Raw genomic sequence first — 20,861 nt, 5'->3', positions numbered from 1 at the left:
TCAATAACTAAAGACGGTAAACAAGAATAAGCAAATTCGAACCAGGCTGAACTCTCCCTGAATGAAACCCCACCTACTGTCCACAGATCAGCTTGTAGGCAAGGCAGTAAAATTTACCGCACATCCTGAAGGCACCGGCGCACCTAACTGTGCGAACAGTTTCTTCACTCTCTTCCGGCCAAAGGCCAACTTTCTTTCCCTGGCCGACTGCAACACCGGCCTCCGCAGCACATCATCTCCAGCCACTTCCCACCTTCGGGGGGGGTCGGAGAGACTCCAGGATTTAACCCATCCATCCATTTTCAAACTGCTCCATCCGATTCAGGGTGGCGAGGGGAGCCGGAGCCTATCCCAGCAAGCAACGGGCGCAAGGCGGCGTCCACCCCGGACAGGACGCCAGTCCAGCGCACGGCACTCGCACAGACACAAACGCAGACGCGCGCGCGCGCACACTCACGCCAGGGCCAGTTTTCCCAGAAGCCAATGGAAAAGCCAGTATGTCTTAGGACTGTGGGAGAAACCAGAGCACCTAGGGGAAAACTCGCCCAAGCAGGGGGAGAACAAACTCCACACAGGCAGCACCCCAGGTCCCAGTCCGAACCCCGGGCTCCAGCAATGGGCAAACTCTACGCCGCCGTGCTGCCCAGGGGTTTATTTTATATGGTTCCTTCAAGGGGCCTGGCTTGGCCAATGGCGACAAGGCCGCCCGATGGCATCCGCTTCTGCCTCAGTTAAAAAGCTTCGTCTATAAAAAGAGAGCTACTTGGCACAAGGACTTCAGGGTTGACCGAGTGCCTGTGGTTGCATTCCTGCTTGGCCTAAAATATCACATCACTGCGCCGAGCCTATCAATGCTGTAACTGTGGTCCGGGGATAAGGCTGAACGTTTCCTGCTGTGTAGCACCTATTCCTGGGCACTAAACCACACAGAAAAATAAGGTGATGTACATACACTCTTCATCCCAGCTCAGAAAACCAAGCAAGCCGGCTTAAGATTTCCCACAAACAATTAGCTGGTCACAAACACCGATTATTCAGCATTTTCTTCTGAAACGATAAACCTGTTTAAAAAGCACTAAACTAATTGCAGCTAGCGTGCCCTTCGACAAGTCATACACCTCCCGACGCTTCCACGTTATTTTGTTTTAATTAAGAGTGCGAGTGGGGGGCCGGAGAGCTCCAGGCTGGAAACAACGCAGAGCAATGACAGAACAACCTGACCTCGGACTCTGTACGACATCCATTTTAATACCTGACCCAAAGAGAGCCGTCCCCCCACTGCGTTAACCTTCTGCGTTAACCAGCACCTCAGCAACAACCCCCCAAAACAACACATCCTCCTCTAGAAACAGAGATTTGTTCCAGTCACCATGCACACTACCGGGAGATGAACCACTGTAATTAAACGAGAAAGCCTACTGAGCAAGTATTCTGTTTGTTTACGATGAACTTAATCAGGCAAAGGGAGACCGTCTCCCCCTCACATTTCTCCCCCTAATGTCTCGCCTTTGACAGAGGGCAGACGGAGTCGCGTCACTCAGAGAGGCCAACCTCGAGTCAGTGATGACCCGTGGCGTCACAGGAAACCACAAGCCACAGAGACGGCGGTCTGCCCTTCCCTTCACCGCGCACAGCAGCACGGCCGATCCGCCAACTCTCTCTCATCTGCACAAGAAGCCCGACAGCTGAGGCTAGGGTCGAGCAGAAGGGTTCTTCATGGGTTCTCCGACAGCTAACACGGAACACGGAAAACTGCACAGAGAGACTGTGGCACGGGTACAAAAATGGCCGCTTACCCACCAGGTTTAGTAAGAACAAACTCGTCGCCTCTCACCCCCCTCCCAAAATAAAAAATGAAGGAAAGTAATGTCAAATTTCACGTTTGTTGTGGAGACTCACCGTTCTGTAAATTAACCAAAGTGTTTTTTTGGACATGAATAGAAGAAACCACCTATACAAATGGTGGGCAAACGCGGCTCCCTATGTAAAATCGCACGTATTAGGGCTCTGGACACTTGAGAGATGCGTTAGTAACTGGTGCAGAGAAAAACAGTTCCCTCACAGGTGAAGCACCGGGTCACGGAAAAATACGGCGCCTCTTCGTCACCTGCCACTTGACTATCAAAAATTGAAAAAAGAATTACTGCCTCAGTGAGCGCAGAATATGAACTTAATCAGGCAAAGGGAGACCGTCTCCCCCTCCCATTTCTCACCTTTGACAGAGGGCAGACGGAGTCGCGTCACTCAGAGAGGCCAACCTCGAGTCAGTGATGACCCATGGCGTCACAGGAAACCACAAGCCACAGAGACAGCGATCTGCCCTTCCCTTCACCTGCCACTTGACTATCAAAAAGTGAAAAAAGACTTGCTGCCTCAATGAGCACAAAATAATAAATGGGGCGTCAACAGCAAAAAGAACATAACGATGGCTTGATTCAGACAGATAATAGCAAATAGCAACTTGCTTCAAGCACAAAACCCATCCCCAGGCAGCTTCAGGGGTCGCCCACATCACTGATGCATCCTATATAATCAAACTAGTAGATGGGTCTAATCACATCTTGTTCAGGATAACAGTTATAATAACGAAGCTAGCTAGTGCACACACTAGTACGCTAATCTAGCTTTTACATAGCTGAAAGAGCTGATCTTAATGTGCCACTTTATATTATCTGTGGGAGGCTACCACCTGACCCAAGCCTTCTCCTGCAGGAAACCCTCAACACGCTCGCTTTCTTTGTTACAAAGTAAGTTTTTTTGACAATGTGGCCTCCCCTCCTCATTAACAACCAACCAACAGAACCAGGTGACGCAGACTGCAGCTGTAACTCCTGAGACACAAGGCCCCTCTCTCGGTAAGCAGCGAGGAGAAAAGGGCGGCTGTCGCTCTGAAGGCTGGGTGGCGCTCAGCGTTCCTGAGCGGTTGCTTGCGCGACCTCAACTTCCACGTGGGGAAAAAAAGAATAGCCTGCTGATGGGAGTCTCTTAATAATAATAATAATAATAATAATAATAATAATAATAATTGCTTACACTTATATAGCGCTTTTCTGGACACTCCACTCAAAGCGCTTTACAGATAATGGGGACTCCCCTCCACCACCACCAATGTGCAGGATCCACCTGGATGATGTGACGGCAGCCATAGTGCGCCAGAACGCTCACAGCACACACCAGCTATCAGTGGGGAGGAGAGCACCTCTGGTGAAAATGGGGAAAACCGAGAGCAACCCACCGAGCTGCACCCCTCCCTAAAACAGCCGGCTCTCCTCCGGCCTGCCGTTAGTGCAGGATTTGCCAACAGCTGTAAAGAGGATAAACATACTCCTTTCCCATTATACTCTAGTCAGAGTGGCTCTCTATCTTGTTATGCAAGCCATAGTGTGTTTCCCTCCACTTAAGGAGTCACAACATGATACCATGGCAAGCAAGATATCCTTTGAAGAAAAACAACCTAGTGTTTTTGCAAGTTTAAAAAAAAACTAAGTTTACAAGTTTTTTACAAAAAAAAAGCACTGGCAAATGTTTATTTTTTAATTTGTCACCCTTCAAAGGAAAGTAACAAGTTACACAGACCTTCCCCTGGTCCAGCGGGTTTCTGAACAACACACTTTCCCATACTGCGCACTGTACAAAGCCTTTAAAGGAAAAGAGCATGTAAAAGCAGCCTGGCATCCGTCTCCCATACTGCTCAGAAGCCGCCGCCTCTTCAAGGCAGAGACCCTGTCCCATGCCCATCCCCTCACGATCCATAGAACATTCCGGAGCGAACAAGACCGGCCGCGTGCCGACGGGAGCGCGGCGCGTCCGTCTCCGGCCACGTGACGCAATGAACCGCCGCCAGCTCTTTCAGACAGACAGCCGGACTCAGGAGGTGAGGCCTCACAACGAGGTGAGGCCTCACAACACCCAGACCGGTCAATTCCGATACAACGACGACAAAGGAAAGGATCAAGACAGGCTAGACCAAGAAATACCTTCTTCAAAAACCAGGGGCGGATGGCGGCACTGGGGTTAAAGAAAGCCCGCGGCAGCTGCTTTGAAATGTTATTTTGTGTCCTTAATGTGGAAAAAACACTTGTCACAGTCTGCCTGGGCCCTCGAGACAGCAGAGCCGACGTGAGTCTTGCCACAACTGGTACACCTACCGCTAACAACAGCTGATGTCTTTTGGGGTCTCTGCAAACCCTGAAGAGAAACCCGCAATAACAGCAAAATCAAATAAAAGCCATTAAGCAAGCTTAAGAAACTTCATTATAAGAGCTAACGTTTTGGACGTGGCTCACAACGCTCGTGCCAACAGCTCAGGAAAGCGCCGGAGCTGTCGCTGCACTGCGGCCTGCGGAGGCTCAGTCATCTCTCTCCCCCTCTCTCTCCTGGACACCGCAGACGCTCACAGGGGGCTCAGCGTGGAGAGTCGCTTTCACTGCGTCGCTTGGCCAGGATACCTCTTCAGAGAGGCTGGCTTATGTTCAATCAAAATATAATAACAATCCTTACGCATACATCTTTCTGGACGCTCCATTCAAAGTGCTTTGGGGGGGGGGGGGGACAACGGGGGATCCTCTCCACCACCACCAGTGTGCAGCCCCCACCTGGATGATGCACCAGTACGCTCCCCACACATCAGCTACCACAGGGAAGGGGAACAGAGAGATGAAGCCAGTTTATAGATGGGGATTATTTGGAGGCCATGACTGGTAAAGGCCAGGGGGAAATTTGGCCAGGACGCCGGGGTTAATATCCCTACTCGTTTCGGGAAACACCCTGGGATTTATAATGACCACAGAAAGTCAGGAAAGTGCATTTTACAGTAGAGTGTCCCCTTCACTATACTGGGGCATTAGGACCCACACAGACTGCAGGGTTAGCACCCCCTACTGGTCCCACTGACACCTCTTCCAGCACCAACCTCGTCTCCCATCCAGATACTGGCCAGGCACCTGCTGAGCTTCAGCGGGCTGCCAGTTGTAAGTTGCAGAGTGATACAGCTGCTGTCTTATATTCTCATTCTCTCTCTATATATATGACCCTACATAGAGTTCGTATGACTCTGGAAAATGATATTCAGAGGCCCTTTTGACATTAAACATCAAAATAAAACAAAGGCAGAACCGGGACTTTGTGAAAAAACATACTTTTCAAATCAAAGCATTTTATAATTTGCCGGTCTATAGGCAAACAGACCGCTTATCATTTTGGCCTCGTCATGCTAATTTGTCTTCTTGAAACTTCTTGAAGCAGAAGACACCCAAGAATAGTGAGCATCAAAATAATTGCTTCATGCATTTATGTTTTTCAAAAAAATAAGTACAGGGATTTGGGATATTGAATTCAGGCAAGGAAGGGATCAGACACGACTGTCATTCTACTGATATTTTCGCGAGTTTGCTGCAGTCACAAGTTTCTGTTTTTGCTTAAACGTAAGGGTTTCATCAAATGTAGCATGTATAAATGACAAGTTAATTTGATGGTATCTACAGCACATCCCCGACAGAACTCGGGAAGGCAAAACAGCAGTGAGAGAAATACCCGCAACAGCGAAGCTCTTCAGCACGGCACTTTTATGGGGAATTTTCCAAGAGCTGAACTGCATCGCTCAGGTAGTTACACCACAGATCAGGGAACCCGGCCAGATGATCCCTTTCTCATAAAAACCGTGAGCTGATCAGGCATTCAAGACCATCCCTTCCGCAGGCCAGTCTCTGTAGCGGCCAATTAAAAACGAGATGCCGTATCTTGGATCTACAGCCCTCTGATTCTCCAATTTAGACATGGGGATGAATCCTCTGCTGATGTGACCTAGTTTCTATTAATTGTCTCTGGTTTTGTTCTATAGCAGCCACTTCCACAGCTTTTTTTGGCAAAGAGAACAAAGCAAGTGCAATGCGTCTTAATGCGCGGCTGGATTAAAAGGTGGCGACTCAGCCTATTTGCTTAATAAACCACTTCAGATTACTATGCACAGCGAAAATAATTGGGGGGGAGGGGGTGGGGGACACTGAAATCCAGCATCCAAGCATCTGAAAGACTCCTAATCTTAGCAGTGGGGGGCATCCACCTCTTTGTCTCATTTCAGACATCCTATCTCGCAGCAGCTCAGTCTCTTCTGTACATCGCCATTTCAGGGCCCTCTGTGCACTGCGAAGTTCTGGGAGCAACAGAGAAAAGCCCTTTGCTCTAACAGGGCTTCAACAGACACCGGCTCTCCATGCTGCAGCAAATATCGATCTGTCTGGACACCCAATTCCTTATTACAAGAAACAGTCACACCTGACCGGCGGGGAAAAAGTACATTTGGTCAAACTCAGAAGTTACTTGGTCTCCTCAGTACTAATCATCAAGATACCTGTGAGGCTCAAGAAAAGCGAAGAGTGCGCAGGACTTTATGGCAGACACAGCCGGCCTTTTGGACCGCAGGATAAAATGATAAATCACGGAGGCTGTATCCTTAGACAGCATGGCCACGTTTAACAAGGCCCTCAACTAAACTCGCTGCCTGGCACCGGGGGAAGAACAGAACAACGCAGAACCCTGTGCTGTTCTGTGCCGTCCACAAGATGCATGAAACGCGGGCTCACAAGGGGACACACTTGAGAAGGAAAGAAAAATCTGACAGGTCAATAAGTGACAACCCTCTACTGGGCGTGTATTTTAGAGCTCCCAGGTGTTTTACAGCTCTCTATCAGGCATTATACTTGTTCGAGCCACTATTACACTATTATTCGGTCAAACAGAAAGCACCCCTCGGTCCTGGCAGAACCGCCCTGCCTCTGCCGAGCGCGGCTGTCCATACCTGCAGGTGCTCGGTGGAGCTGCTGCTCAGCTCGTCTCCCGACTCCGAGTCCTGGCGGTGCTTCTCTGAGCCCTCCCCCGCCGAGTCGCAGTGGGGGGGCGTCCGGTCGGCCTCCAGGTCCAGGGGGGGCTTCCGCCCGGCCGCGGGGGACCTGCTGTGATTGGGCGGCCGGGGAGGCGGCGGCGAGTCGGCCCGGACCCCCGGGAGAGAGCCAGCGGCGCCGCTGATGTTGTTGTTGTTCAGGAAGTGCTCCGCCAGGCTCTTGCTCTGCACGGGGCTGCCCAGGTTCTGGTTGGCGTCCCTGGGAGGGGCCGGCGGGGTGACGGGCCCGGGAGCGGGGCGGCCGAAACTGGTCATCTCGGGGGCCTTGGCCAGGTTTTCGTTCGACTTCTGCAGGGGGTGGATGTCCAGCATGTTGGGCTTCGCCTTGACCAGAGCGCCGGAGTGGAGGGGCTTCTGGGGAGGCATGAGAGCCTTGCGCACCTCCCTCACATACTGGGCAGGCACGTAGAAGGGTTTGGTGTTCTCGTCCTTCTTCACCTGCCACCAGTCCTCATTGGTCTTCTTCAGCAGGATGTAGCACTCCCCTTGCTTGATGGTGATGAGCCGGTCTTTGGCCTTGTACTCGTAGTCGTATTCCACCTCCACGTAGACCTGCCCGGGAGCTATGGCCAAGTCGCACTTGCCATCCTTGTCGGCCATCTTCTGTGCGGCTCCGAAGTTCACCGAGCGAAAGCTGGAGGAACCCACATGGCGCGCTTCGCCGGCGCAGCTCTGGAAGAGAGCAGGACACCCTTCAGATCAGGAGCTTTGGTCAAACACCTCACACAATGCCCTTCAGGATGCCAACAGAAACATTTAAAAAAAAACAATTGGAAAAATCAAGACATAGAAATCTCTAGAGTGGGTCAACATCCACAACTCTCTATGATTCTTCTACATCTCTTTACGTCAGAGAGAACTGATTCCTAAAGTTCACCTTCAAAGGGCTGCCTTTGCAATTTCCTAGCATTCACTGCTCCTAAAACCTTATTGCGAGTATGAAGCTCATTGTGACCGATGGAAAAAACAGACTTAAGGAACAAAAGCCGCAGACTACCTCCTGAAACAATGACAGACAAAAAAGGAAATTTGCAATGTAGTGTAAAATGACAAGAAAAATGATACAAAAGGGGACTAATTTTCCTTTGATTTTTTTACAAATTCTTTCCCCCGGACACTGGACCGTTACACCGAGTGGTCACCTATCCCTTCACTATGTCACAGACGTTGGCCTCAGAACCGTTTCTCACATGACTCCAAATCCCCAAGGGTTTGACCCATTTCAGGCCTGTCCAGCAACAGGCTCTCCTGCAATTTATACTAATAAAGGAGAATATCAAATCAGTACTAAATATTTAAAACCACATCCGCATTTGAAAAATCATGCGTATACAGTGATTACTAAGGGCCTACATGAAAGAGTCTAAGGCTTACAAAAGGCATAAACTGGCATAACAAACCAGAGACCAGGAACAGTGCTGTTCCCGTGTTTGTATTTTGAAGATGACCATAGTACAGCAATGGTGTATTAAAATTTACCTTCTGTTGTCGCAAAAAACGTGCATACATTTTGACAAAAAGATTTAACAAGACATTTGGACAATATTCTTTTAAACAGAAACGAGATTTGTGCTGTGTAAAATAATGTAAAATATCATAGTTGCGATTAAGGTTAAGAATGCTAAATAAACATCCCATACTTGAAGGTAATGAGCAGGTTTTGCTAAACTGCCACCTAGTGAAATTGTAATGATGGCTAACTGCAGTTTAAAGAGCAGCATTTAGTTTTAAAATACATAAACACAGAACCATACAAATAATAATACTATGCAATGGCTGTGCCTAGTATTTAGATCATTACTGGTATGTATGGCCTGCTCAACATCAATTTAAATCAGATCTGGCCCACCACACCAAATAAGCTTTCCACCCCTTATGTACGGAGTCAGAACAGATCAGTAGATTAATTTCAGGTGATCCAGTTAAGTAAAGAATGTGTGCCAGCCGTCTTCTTGAGGGTCTCTAAACTACCTCAGTGGACAGTCCACCTGCTTCAGTGGTAGAATCACATTGGTCGCCAGGAATTTGGAAAACGCCTTCCCTGCACTACCCCATGGATGAAATGAAGCAGGTGATGGGAAGATACGGATCCGAAGTCATACCTGTTTTCAGGAGGTATCTAAGGTGGTGTCTGTGCCAAACAACCTCATCAGTTATGTCCCGAGCTGGAAGTTTCACATCTCTCACTGAGCACCGAATTATTATAGCTCGCCGTCCGAGTGTGTGGTACAAACAGGTGTCGTATTTTACAAACAGCAGCTCATTACATTTTCCTGCTTTGTCGTTTTTTGAGCAAACAGGAGGAATATTCATTGTTAAGAGCTTCTTCTTTGAAGTACTTATTGGATTAGAGTCCTGGTGGCACAGTCTATGGTATTAAAGCTGTTCTAGGTTGCATGCAGAGAAGCAACCTAAATCTGGTCTGATTCATACCGGAAGACAGTGTCAGCATGACATTAGCATGTGTTACATTTGTGTGGTAAGGTGTGTAAGAAGAGTTTTGTACCAAGACGGGAATAACACCCTAAATAATGGGGGTGAATAAAAAAAAAAAAGTTTGGAAAACATGAAGAGTACACTGAAATAAAACTCTCCTTACACACCTTACCACACAAACCTGAAGTACAGGATGTTTCAGCAATTCACATGGACACTGAGGATTCATGCTGTACATTTTGCTTGGGAGACCAGGACCGCTCTCAGGTGGGGAGAAGCAGCTGCTTCAGATAAGCAAATGCTTAAAGAGGAGGAAATAGTTATAACTGGATTAGGGAGAAGGGAAAAACAGTAATTTAATGATTAAGGAGTGGGATATAAATATAGTACAGGATCCCAGCTGATGTATTGGGTGTACTAGTGAGTAATAAAGTCAGCTGTTAGGAAATAGCAGTCAAGAGAAGGCCAAAGGATAAGAAGACCAAGACCATGATTGCTTCATGCTTGAAAACACCCCCTGTATTACACAACGCGACACTGATCTGGTCCTGCTGCTGATCTTTATTTAGATGTGAACAGCCGAGGTTGCACAGAAATCATGAAATCACGCCAACACCATGCTTTTTCAATCTTTCTTTTGAAAACGTATATATGTTTCATACAAATACCCTCAACTTAAGCCATTGCAGTACCTAGTATTGTACTTTTCTGGGCAAAGGCGATCCATGGAAGAGGAATAAGACACAAAACACTATTTGAAAGAAAACTAATAAAAAAACAGCGAAAATTCAGTTCTACAACTATCGCGGTTTGGCACGGAGTACTTGTCCAAATCAAGGGTGCTGACTTTCCATTCACTTATTTAAAGACATATACATTTCTCCACAGCTTTATTCTTAACAAGAGTTGTGTAATTCTGTTCCGTTTTCTCCTTTTGAGATAAAAAAAAGTTATGGAGACCGCTCCGGAGTCTAGGATAGTCCAGAGCGAGTGCGCACGCGGGACTTGCGTTTTTCCCCACGGTGTTCGTGCCAGGACACGGCCTGTTGAAACCGATCCATGACATTGCTGAAGCGGGGCTCCGTGATGGGGCGGAGGGAGAGAACCCCAGGGGGGCACCGTGCTTCCGAGACGGACACAGTCACTGCCCCCAAGGGCGCCGGCTTCGCCTGTGGACGATTCGGGCCCGGGCAACACATGCGCTGAACCCTTCCCGACAGCCACAAAGAAACAGGCGTCGCTTGCCATGCATTTGAGATCTCATCTTTACTGACTGATGATCTGACGTTACATATCGATGATGGATGGATGCTTGCCTGTTATGCCTTCCGGCACGTAGGGACGGCAACATCCCGTTGCTGTTTCTGTAACATTTATTTTTACGGGACAGGATTGTTAGTCTTGTGCCCACCCTCCAACATGGAGGACCTGGCGCCCGACGTGGGACACGAACCCACTACCCTGAGACTATGAGTCTCATGCTCTCCCACCAGAGCTATTAGGGGCCCACGCATCGATGAAGGGTGACCTATTACATCCTGCCAGACTGCAGCTCCTCATATCCGGGGCTGGGCACCCCTGGGGTACTATTACTTTGTTATGGACGCTTGTCCAAGGATATCTGATTTGCAGTTGGCTTTTTGATGGGTTACATAGAAAAATATCTTTTAATAAATCTACCACTAAAAATCCACATTTTCAACTTATCCCTGCTTCATAATGCTTTCTTAAAGTGCCTTCAGTGTTTCTAGGCACAGATTCTTCTATAATCACTAATTCTCCCTGCTCTGTCAATTCGCCCTGTAGTAAAACTATTTTAGATCTTCGAAAAGGGTTTAATGATATCTTAACCCCATGCTTCACGCTAAGTAGTTCATCCCTACCCTGTGCCACATAAGCCTCTACCACCAAACGGGAATTGTACAGGCCACACATCTATTTAAGTGCCCGCCAGCAGCTTCATCGCTCGCCCTTATTTAACTCTCCTCGGTCACATAAGATGAGCAAACAAACCACCAAGCCTGCTCATGTGCCACCTCTCCGAAATAGAAACTAATAAAAATGGCTTCCAGCAGACCTAAAAGATTTGACCACCACAGAGGAAAAGTTTCCAATTCTCTGCCATTATGTTACACCCTTGGTAAAAAGGCTGTTTTTGATTTTACAAAAACGCTTTTTACCCCACATTTCCACACGGACACAAACGCCATCACTACCTCTGATATCGAGGCGTTGTTTATATTCTTTGCTGCAAACTTGGGTATTTTCCCTTTCTTTTTTTTTTTTTGCTTTCCTACAACATTGTTTAATTGTAATGGGAGGCAACCCAACAGATTACCAAACACAAGTTCTTATCACTGTCTTTTGATGTGATCTGCTCCTTAGCCTGGATCTGCATGCTGCAGCTTATTTTCACTAACACTGCTGCTGCCAATGAACAGAAGCCCTAGGGGAGGTAGAGATTACATGCTATTGGTGTTCACCAGCCCCAGTTAATTCACCCTAATTTTAAACAACAAACTCATGAAAAGCAAGGAAATTAAAAGACGTGCTTGTGCATTTTCCTGCTAAATCCCGGGCACAACCACACCAACCCCCGAAGACGACAGGATGAAATCTTCCCAGACTCCATTAATCTCCACCAACCCCAAAAGACACCTTAAATCTCAACAGATCTGGAGGTTTATCCAAAGTCAAGCTCCACATTCACAAATCGGCCCCTCTCACATCCTCCTAAAGAACACGTTTACCACACCGACCCAGAACTCTGACAAACAGATGTTTTCAATTCAGGCTCTTTTCCAGTTGTCATTGACGCTGTGCATCCACCTGAACGCCGTTGACGACACAAATTCCTCACGGACGACACAAAAAGACAAATTGTTGGGGTTTCCCCCCCCCCCAGATACAAAATCCATTTCAAAATGTGTGGAAAATAAAACAAGCCACACAAGCTTCACGGTGAGGCTGAGAAATGATTTTAAGATTTTCCAGCCACGCGGCCCTGTTCTTTCATATCGATGCATGCACAGACTTATCAGAAGCAGCCAACATCGTTGGAATTTCCACAATAAAAGTAGTCACCATGGCAGAATGCTCCTGGTACATTACAAGCTTGTAGTCACGGCATTGCTCAATTCATTACTGCCCTGAGTAAGCACCGCTATCAGTTAACTCTTGAAATACAGAGCTTTTTTAATCCCTCAGACAGTTGCAAGGCCCAGCATTATTTAACAGACAGTAAAGCTGGCAAGGCTGCACAGGATCACGCCTGAAGAACAGTATTTTTATGCCTTCATCTAAAAACCAACGTGTTCAAAACAAACAGGAACAACAAAAGTGCAATGCTCAGCAAATGCTTTTAGCTGCCAGCGGTAAACAGTTGTGTTTCAACCAGAGAACAGGACCCAACTTCTTGAATTTCACTCCGCAGATCCAAAACTGAGCTTCATCTCGGTGTCAGACCGCGCGGTACAAATCTTTATATAAAATTGACTGTGCCAGCCTTCTCGGCCGCTGAACATTTTTTTTTTGTCAGACAGCAAATGAAATCCAGGTTTCCTCCAAAAGAGGGCAAAACAAGGCACTGGAAAAGGGGATTGAAATAACATTTTTAATTCCCATTTGCCCACTTCCTAATTCTCTTCTTTCCTCTTCCACAGAAGGCCACAAATAAACACAGCAGGCAAATTGCCTGTGGCGTTTTGTGGGGGAGGGATGCAAGCACAGTGCTTAGCACTGGACCAGGAAGCCTGGGTTCAAATCTGGATTTAGTGTGCTATCTGTGCGGAGCTTGTGTGTTCATGTGGGTTTCCTCTGGGTGCACTGGTGTCCATCCCACAGTCCAAAGACACACTGATAGGTTAAACGGACGGATTATCTTCAATCAGATTAACGACTACGGCTCCTCTGGACCCAGAAGGGTTGCCCTCCCTCAGCACTTCCCATGAAGGGGTCTCGCTTACCACTCTAATCTCAGTTATAGCATTAAGTTTCCTAAACAACCAAGGTGCTCTTTCGGGACCAGTCTCCCTCCCCATCTTTAGAAAAAAGGCGACGAGATGTCTCCCGTCAGATCTGTCAAATTGTATAACACGTATCACTCAGATCTGAGATCAGGAGAAAGCTGACAGTGATATTTCTGCTCCTGCTGTGAAGACACATGCTAGATCTTCCTCACGGGAGGAGAGCCCTTCCTGGCTCTTAGGAAGTCTCCATTCTCCCCTTAGTTAGATCCCAGAAAACCTGTTAAATAGTCTGCATGGGGAACTACGCTACAAAAGTGTTTTGTTATTTGATTACAACATGGGCTGAAGATGTTTGAGTAGGAAGCTGTTTCAGTAGCTGTAGGCTGCAAAGGAACAGGTACAGGTTTATTCCCTGCTGACAGGAAACTAGGCCTTCTTCACATGCTCTGTGTAACAGCAGTATAACTCTGAGCAAATATGCATTCCTAATTAATTAATGGAACAACAGTTGCTAGAACAGAGATGAATTTGGTTATCTACTATGTGCTCCTTCCAATGAATCGAGAAAGAGTACTCATGAATTTGATCAGATTGTGAAAATGGCAGGAAAAACAATGGGCCCAGATCAGCAATTTACTCGATAATAGAGTTCTTAGAATGGCAAGGCAACATCACAGCTGAATCCAAGTACCCACTCCATTTTCAATTTGTAAGGCACCCACCAGGGAGAACTACAGGATACCAAATTCAAATACAAACATGTATAAGATGTCCCTTGTCTCCTCTGCAGTAAAACTGCTCTCTAAATGTATGTAAATGTAGTCCCCCGACTACCAATTTATCCATCCCTTTATTGATGCAGTACAGACGGCTTTTGTGATTACATGTACTTTATGTGACTTTCACGTTAAACGCGTGTGTTTTGCACTTTTTTTTGCACAAAGACAAATTTACACAGTCGTGGACAATAAAGTATCTAGTAATAGGTTTATTCCATGCTGAAAAGAGAAGAAAACACAACGTTTCGGCCGTAGAGCCTTCTCTTTTCAGCGTGGAATAAACCTATTACTTGTTCCTTTGCAGCCTACGCATGCTGATGCAGCTACCCACCTGAATAAAGTATCTATCAGACCACAGTCACCCAACCACTGCCAAACAAAAGCTGTAAAAGATTGAAGGTGGCGTAATCTGTCATCTGCAGTGAATAAGATGACCTTGCTCAGAAACTGCACTAAAAATACAGCATTTTCACCTTCAAGCCAGATTCATGTCCCACGCATCCTATCTCAACACTGAATGGCCTACTTTTGCCGGATTTAGATCAGACGTGCCCAGGTGTATTCTTTTCTCCTGTTGAATTTTACTCCGACACTCCCCGCCAGAGTCTCCAAACTCGCTGGCCAACCGGCCGCTGCTTTCACGAAACGGCATCCTTGCAAAAAAACTTTAAAGGGAACAGGGCTTTGCGCCGCATAGTGCGAAAGTTGGAGGGGGAGGGACAGAGCAACCTCTTCCTGAAATGAGACAGGTAGGAAGAGTGAACGCCTTTTAAAGGCCAGGAAAGAAAATATCCTTCAAAACAGCTCGACTACCGGTGAACAAAACAAAAGACCAACACCCAACATGAAGGGTTTTATAACCACGTTCTTTAAAAAAAAAAATCCGAAACACGACGACCGGCAAAACGAATTCTTTAGTGAAACGCGGGTTTGTAAAGAAAATCGTCCTCACGGCTGAAATGGGCGGGAGGGAGGAAGGGCATTTGTCGGTGGCTTCTTACCTACCTACACCTCGGGCTTGTAGGGACGTGTCGCCAGCCGACTCAGCACTCGCGTCCGGCTCCCTGGAATGTCTCCCGGCTGCTCGCACCGGGGGCACCGACTGGCCCAGACAGAGCAGCGCAGCGCCCCGGCACCGGAGCCGCGTCCCGCATCAGGCAGATCCCCGGCGGGGCTGCGCGGCAGCTGCCGCCGGGCGCGGGGCTCTTGCTGGCGGGCTTAAAGAGAGCACCGTCCGGGGCTGCTCGGCTTCCGATGGACACAACTCCTCGCGTAGTCGCAGTAAAACGCGGTACTCGGCCGGTTCACGACAGCCCGCTGCGTCCAAGACGGTACCGCAGGAGTCCGGCTGCACACGCACACGCACACACGGGGAGCTCGACGGATTTACTCCCCACCAGGCTGACCTTACTGTACTTCAGCTCTTCGCAATACCAGACTGAGACAAGTCAGAATGCCACAGCAGTTACGGCGGTGTTGCCTTTGTGAGATAAAAATCTAATCTCCACCTCTCTCCTCAGGAGCGACGAGTTTGTGTATCCAGCCTTAAACCCACAACGCGCTGAAACCACAGAAATCTTAGTCGTAGTCACGACGTATGTATCAGTTTATTTCCTAAAGCAGGCGAAAACAGGTGGTTTGCGCTTTTTAAGAAAATCCTTGCTTTTAGAAACCCGACATCTCGACTTAAGTAGAACAACAATGCAGTTTAGGTTGGTGGCTGTGGCTACTACATCAAACGACGGCAAAACCACACACAACCAGAGGACCCAATTCGCTTATCTGCTCCCCATCCGCTGCTCTGCGTGAAAGTACTCCCTCCCCAAACGGGCCAGTGTGGAGGGGGGCGTCTTTGGGGCCCACCGAGTTGTAAACCACGTTTGTGAACCCTTAACAAGATCGGAGCATGCTCGCGTCTCCCGGGGCATTCCTTAAATAACGTGGCGTTGTACCTGAAAGACCATATCCTGCCCCCGCGATTTAATCGGATCTGCAAATGAACACATTCGGCACCGCTCGCTCGGTTCCCGATTTGTTTTTCACCAAAACATACAATAAAACAAGTTTTTTTGCCCTCCTTGGAAATCTCCCCCCCCCCTCCGTTGAAACTGCTCCTACAACATGCAGCGTTTACGCCGCCTTACCAAACACGGTTTCCTTGCGATCTCCATTAGATACGCGGTCCCACAAGTGTCACTTTGATACAGATGCTTAATAAATACGGAAAGGCCATGAGGTCCTAGCTGCTAGGAGGTGAAAGAAACGCACCGCACTTGAATCAAAACCGCAAGGCACGGCTTTCTAATGAGATTAGTCAACTCCGCGCTGTAGCACTTGAAACAGTAAAAACACCGAGACAAAAGGGAGACAAACACCCCACACTAAATACAAACTACACGTGTAGGTGCCCATAATGGTCAGCAAATTGCCGTGGTGACCGTCCTAAGGCGTTTTTTTTCCAGCCGGATCTGCCAGACAGAACAGGTTCTTTTTCATTTCGGCAGAGAAACATGGGGGCTCAAGTATCGTGTCCCGTAGCGAGTTTCAGTAGCCGCTACCGACCCTCAGTCACTTTGGTTCGCCCCGGCAAACAACAACGCATCTTTTACTAACCTGCTACTTTTCTTTCCGCCCCTCGGCGTCCCCGGTTCTCAAAGCCCAGCGGTCCCTGTCAGTAAATAAACTTCTCTCTTTCCGCCCGGTTTCCTAGTCCGCAGTCCGCACAGGTCGCAGGCGCGCCGCGCGTCTTCCCCGGCAGGAGCGCCCTCTCCCTCCGCCCCGTTTCCACTCGCCTGACGCGCACACGCTCCGCTCGCTCCCGCCTCGCCGGCCGCCCAGCTCCGCCGCCGGACGGTATCGCTTCGCCCTGCAGCTTGAGTTACCTTAATGGCTGGTGCACGGGGCAGGCTGTCCTGGGGACTGGCACCATCTTGTGGTTTGTCTGAATTACATTAAACGCTGGACGGCTCGATGTAGTTGGGTTTTTTTTTTTATTTGCTGACCTCTCCTTGGTGAACGTATGTCAAAATATGTGGTGAGCCGATACATATGCCAGTGGCATATTTGCCTTCCCACGGCAAAATAGGTATTTGTTTTTTTTTAAAACGGGAAAATAAGTTATGAAACTGGAAAAGTTTTGTTTTCCCCAGCCTTCTGAAGGTTTTAATGCAACTTACGCAACAAGACTTTTTTTAATGATAAGCTACACCGTTTTCAACGTACAACGCAGTCAGGCACGTCTACAGTTAAATTGGACTGTTAGCACCAACGAAAGCATTTTCAGTACCTTCACGGATCGGGGCTGTCCAGTCCCTGTCTTGAGGGCTTTAGTGTCTGCTGTTCATGTAGGTGTCTTTAAGGGCCCGATGAGCTGGGAAGCGCTGGTAATGAAGAGCTGAGCCGAAATTAAAAACTGCACGTTCTCATGACCCGGACTGGACAGCCCTGACCTGTCAATGGGAGGATACCAGTCCACTGCAGAGCGTGCCCACAAGGCTCAGTTTACCTCCTAGACAACATGTCTTCCTACACTCATTCAAAACCCCTACGGAACTGCAGGTGTCTCTGATTTCTGCTCTTCTTTATGAATGTACTGCATGGGTAGGAGACGATGAGCTTGCTTTGATTACTTTAAAAGGGTATTGTTTAAATAATATTAAAAATAAGGGGCACTCGTTTATCGTACTGTTTGAAACGATGCATTATACGGAAATACCGTACAGTGAGAGAGACTGCCATCTTCCGAGTCCACACGCATTTTCGGGTGACATTTCTTTTGAGATGCAGTGAAAGAGCGCGTCGCCTTCCGCCACATTCTCCAAAATTCTGCTCGGGAATAGTTGAGGCTTCTCGACCTGAACCATCGACGCAAATAGTTGCAGTTCTGTCAAGGGAAAATGTTAATAAATCCAAACAAATTCAAGAGACCTTCTTTCAGAAGTCTTTGGATTCCCTGCCAGCCGTGCTTAGAGGAGACAGATGGCTGGTGCTGCCGAGACTGGATAATAGATCCATATTATTGCCTCGATTATGTGGTCTCTGGCACATTTTTTAGTTTTTTTCAATGGATTATGCAGACAGCAAACTGTCCCAGTGGTCTGTATGACACAGAAAGCAGTATAGAACAGAACCCCTCCAAAAGCTGTAATGACCAATTTAGCTTTTTAAAAAAATACTAGGAGAACCTTACTATATAACTCTTAAACATCTGACTTTGGAGAATACATTTAGTTAATTTTGGAGGTCAATTGTATTATGCCAAGATTTTAAAATGTGTTCCACTAATTGTGCAATTAAAGAGATGTAAATCACAAATTGTCATTAAGATGCCTTTTGTGGACAAGAAAACAAAATTGTTATTGCTTTTAAATTATATTTTTAAAGGAAACTCAATATGCATTCAGGTGTACTTTTTCCCAATGTAATTATTGAAAGCATTTTTAATTGGAGTCAAATGAAAAGAAATCTAGTCTAAGTCAATTGGAGCAGAATGGTATGCAAATGACCTGTTGACACCTCTTATTTTTATTAGTGCCTTTAAAAACCAATAACTGTCCAAATGAACTCTCATGATTTCAGATGAAATCATTTTTTTATCCCACCTTGTAAAGATTGTTTCATTAATTTATAATGAAACAGTAGCAAGTAAATGTGCGACTAAGCTTAAACGTCATTAGTGTGCAGTTGTTGTGATACAAGGCCTTGACAAAGTTAACCCAATGGGTTTATTCAGGATCAAAACATGAACCAGAACATGCAATTGAAAACCAGGGGAAAACACATTCCACACTGAGAACAGGAGGCACTTATTTAGCGAGATTTAGACACCAGCCTTTCAATAACTGTCAGCCAATAGCTACCTTAGTATTATTGGCAAATGTTCTACAGCAGGCTGTCGCAGTTCAGTGAAAATCTCACGCATCTGCACGTGAGCTGTTTGGTAAGCCTGGCTTTAGGTCAATGCGTAGTAAAGAAGCAGCTTATTAGCGATACTCGTGAACTGCTGATGAGCGTTGCTTCTTTTTTTGTGTGTTCGTGTTCCGGACCTTAGTTCCCACGGCCGGCAGAGGAATCCTACTCTGTTGGGCTCATAAGCAAGGCCCTGAACCCCAACTGCTCCAGGGGTGCTGTATATAAATGGCTGACCCTGCCCTCTGACCCCAAGCTTCTCCCCCTGTCTGTGTGTCTCATGGAGAGCAAGTTGGGGTATGCGAAAAGAAATCCCTAATGCAAGAAATAGTATATAGCATGCCACCTGTTCTTGGTCCACTACAGTAAACGGTCTTTATTACACTATGTGTCCCTGTAATCTCGGCTGGTCACGCACCTTTTAAGCACAAAAAGCACATTCGTACAAAAAATATTTCCCTGTCATTTTATAATAATGTATGGAAATTAATAATTTTATACTAGGGATCTGGGTCCTGCCACATTGTACGCTTCTGAAAGGTCAGCAAATACATATTTTCAATTTTGACTTCCCTTTACTGTATAAAGTAATACGTACTTGATTAATCTAGCCAAATATATATAGACCATAGTACATTAGATAGTAATCACAAACTATGTGTGGTTTAACTTAAAAGTGACTTTGGGTAAAGCTAAGCATTGCATTTCTCAAGATCATCAGCACAAGCAAATTTAATTTACTTTTTAAAAAACATGCTGTTGAGTTTAAATGGTGCATGGGTATAGTGGGTACAATCATCCAATAAGTTACCATTGGGTCAGATTCTTCATAGGTATGGAATCATCTGTCATTCTCAGCTGATGACCCCCAGATGTTACAATAAAATGTTATTCAAGCACTGTATGATATTTGTTGCTTAGATACTGTTAAAAACACATGCGACAAAATCTTTCATGTCTGGGCTCTTACAAGACTGGATTTATGATGATTGACTTTCCTTATCAACTCCACAAATGTGTCAGGCTTCGTTAAACTATTGATGGTCTTGGAATCTGTCGAAGTATGGTACGGAGGCCAGGAAACGTAGTGTCATTTTTGACTTGAGCTTTACATTTTAAGTACAATGCTGAATATGTGTATTTGTCTTTGGAATACTGAACATATCACAACTGAAGATGACTCCACAGCCGAAACATTGTGTCTCTTTTCGTCTCTTTTTGGCACGGAATAAAACCTTTACTAGTTCCTTTGAACACATCAATGCACGTCTCTCCCAATTCAATGCTAACAGAGAATGCTAATGCGTGCTTTTGACTTTTCAAGGCTTGATTGTTGGAATGCAGTACTTGCTGGTGTATCAAATCATGTTCTGAGCAAGTTGCAGCACGTTCACAACTCCACTGCTCGGATCCCAATCCAAACGAAAATCCACGGTCATGTGTCATCTGTTTCCACTTCCTCCCACAGGCTCCCTGCGGATTTCAGAATAAAATTCAAAGAACTGCCGTGCAGCGTTAAGGGCAGGTTGGCTCCTGAAAACATCACTGGACTTTTAACTCTCTGTTATATTCCATGTTTGCTTTCTGTGGACTCTGGCCTCCCTTGGGTTCCTAAAGTGAACTTCCACACACTGGTTGATGGACTTTGGAAGGATCTCCTGGCCTGTATGAGGTCTTGCACTTTTAAGTCCCATGTTGAAGCTCACTTTTATACTCTAGTTTGTAATTCTACTTAATTTACTTGGATATTATAGTACAGCGCCAAAAAACATTGTTTAAGAAAAAACTGGATGAAAACCTTGGATCCATTTGCTACTTCAAACCACCAAGCACAGGATGGACTGAATTGTCTCCTTTCACTTTTTTTCTGTC

General features: G+C 46.7%; 1 protein-coding gene across 17 annotated transcripts in view; it reads right to left on the bottom strand.

The window, feature by feature from the left end:
* The window catches only part of arhgap12b (Rho GTPase activating protein 12b), an 89,989-nt gene extending 73,073 nt beyond the window's left edge, over positions 1-16,916 (bottom strand). For 7 of the 17 annotated variants that reach the window (XM_015354001.2, XM_015354003.2, XM_015354005.2 and 4 more), the window contains exons 1-2: positions 16,695-16,916; positions 6,797-7,570 (exon numbers count right to left, since the gene is read on the bottom strand). In XM_015354001.2, coding sequence (XP_015209487.2) covers positions 6,797-7,498 — 702 coding nt within the window. In that variant the 5' untranslated portion in view covers positions 7,499-7,570; positions 16,695-16,916. Of the gene's footprint in view, positions 1-6,796; positions 7,571-15,086; positions 15,933-16,694 lie in introns of those variants that run through there. The other 10 variants (XM_015354008.2, XM_015354004.2, XM_015354012.2 and 7 more) reach the window with 3 other exon arrangements.
* Positions 16,917-20,861: the final 3,945 nt, after the last annotated feature.

The sequence above is a fragment of the Lepisosteus oculatus genome, chromosome 6 (genome assembly GCF_040954835.1).
Source record: "Lepisosteus oculatus isolate fLepOcu1 chromosome 6, fLepOcu1.hap2, whole genome shotgun sequence".
In the NCBI taxonomy this organism is placed as follows: domain Eukaryota; kingdom Metazoa; phylum Chordata; class Actinopteri; order Semionotiformes; family Lepisosteidae; genus Lepisosteus; species Lepisosteus oculatus.
Note: the sequence above shows the minus strand (reverse complement) of the source record. Positions and strands in the feature narration are given on the sequence as shown.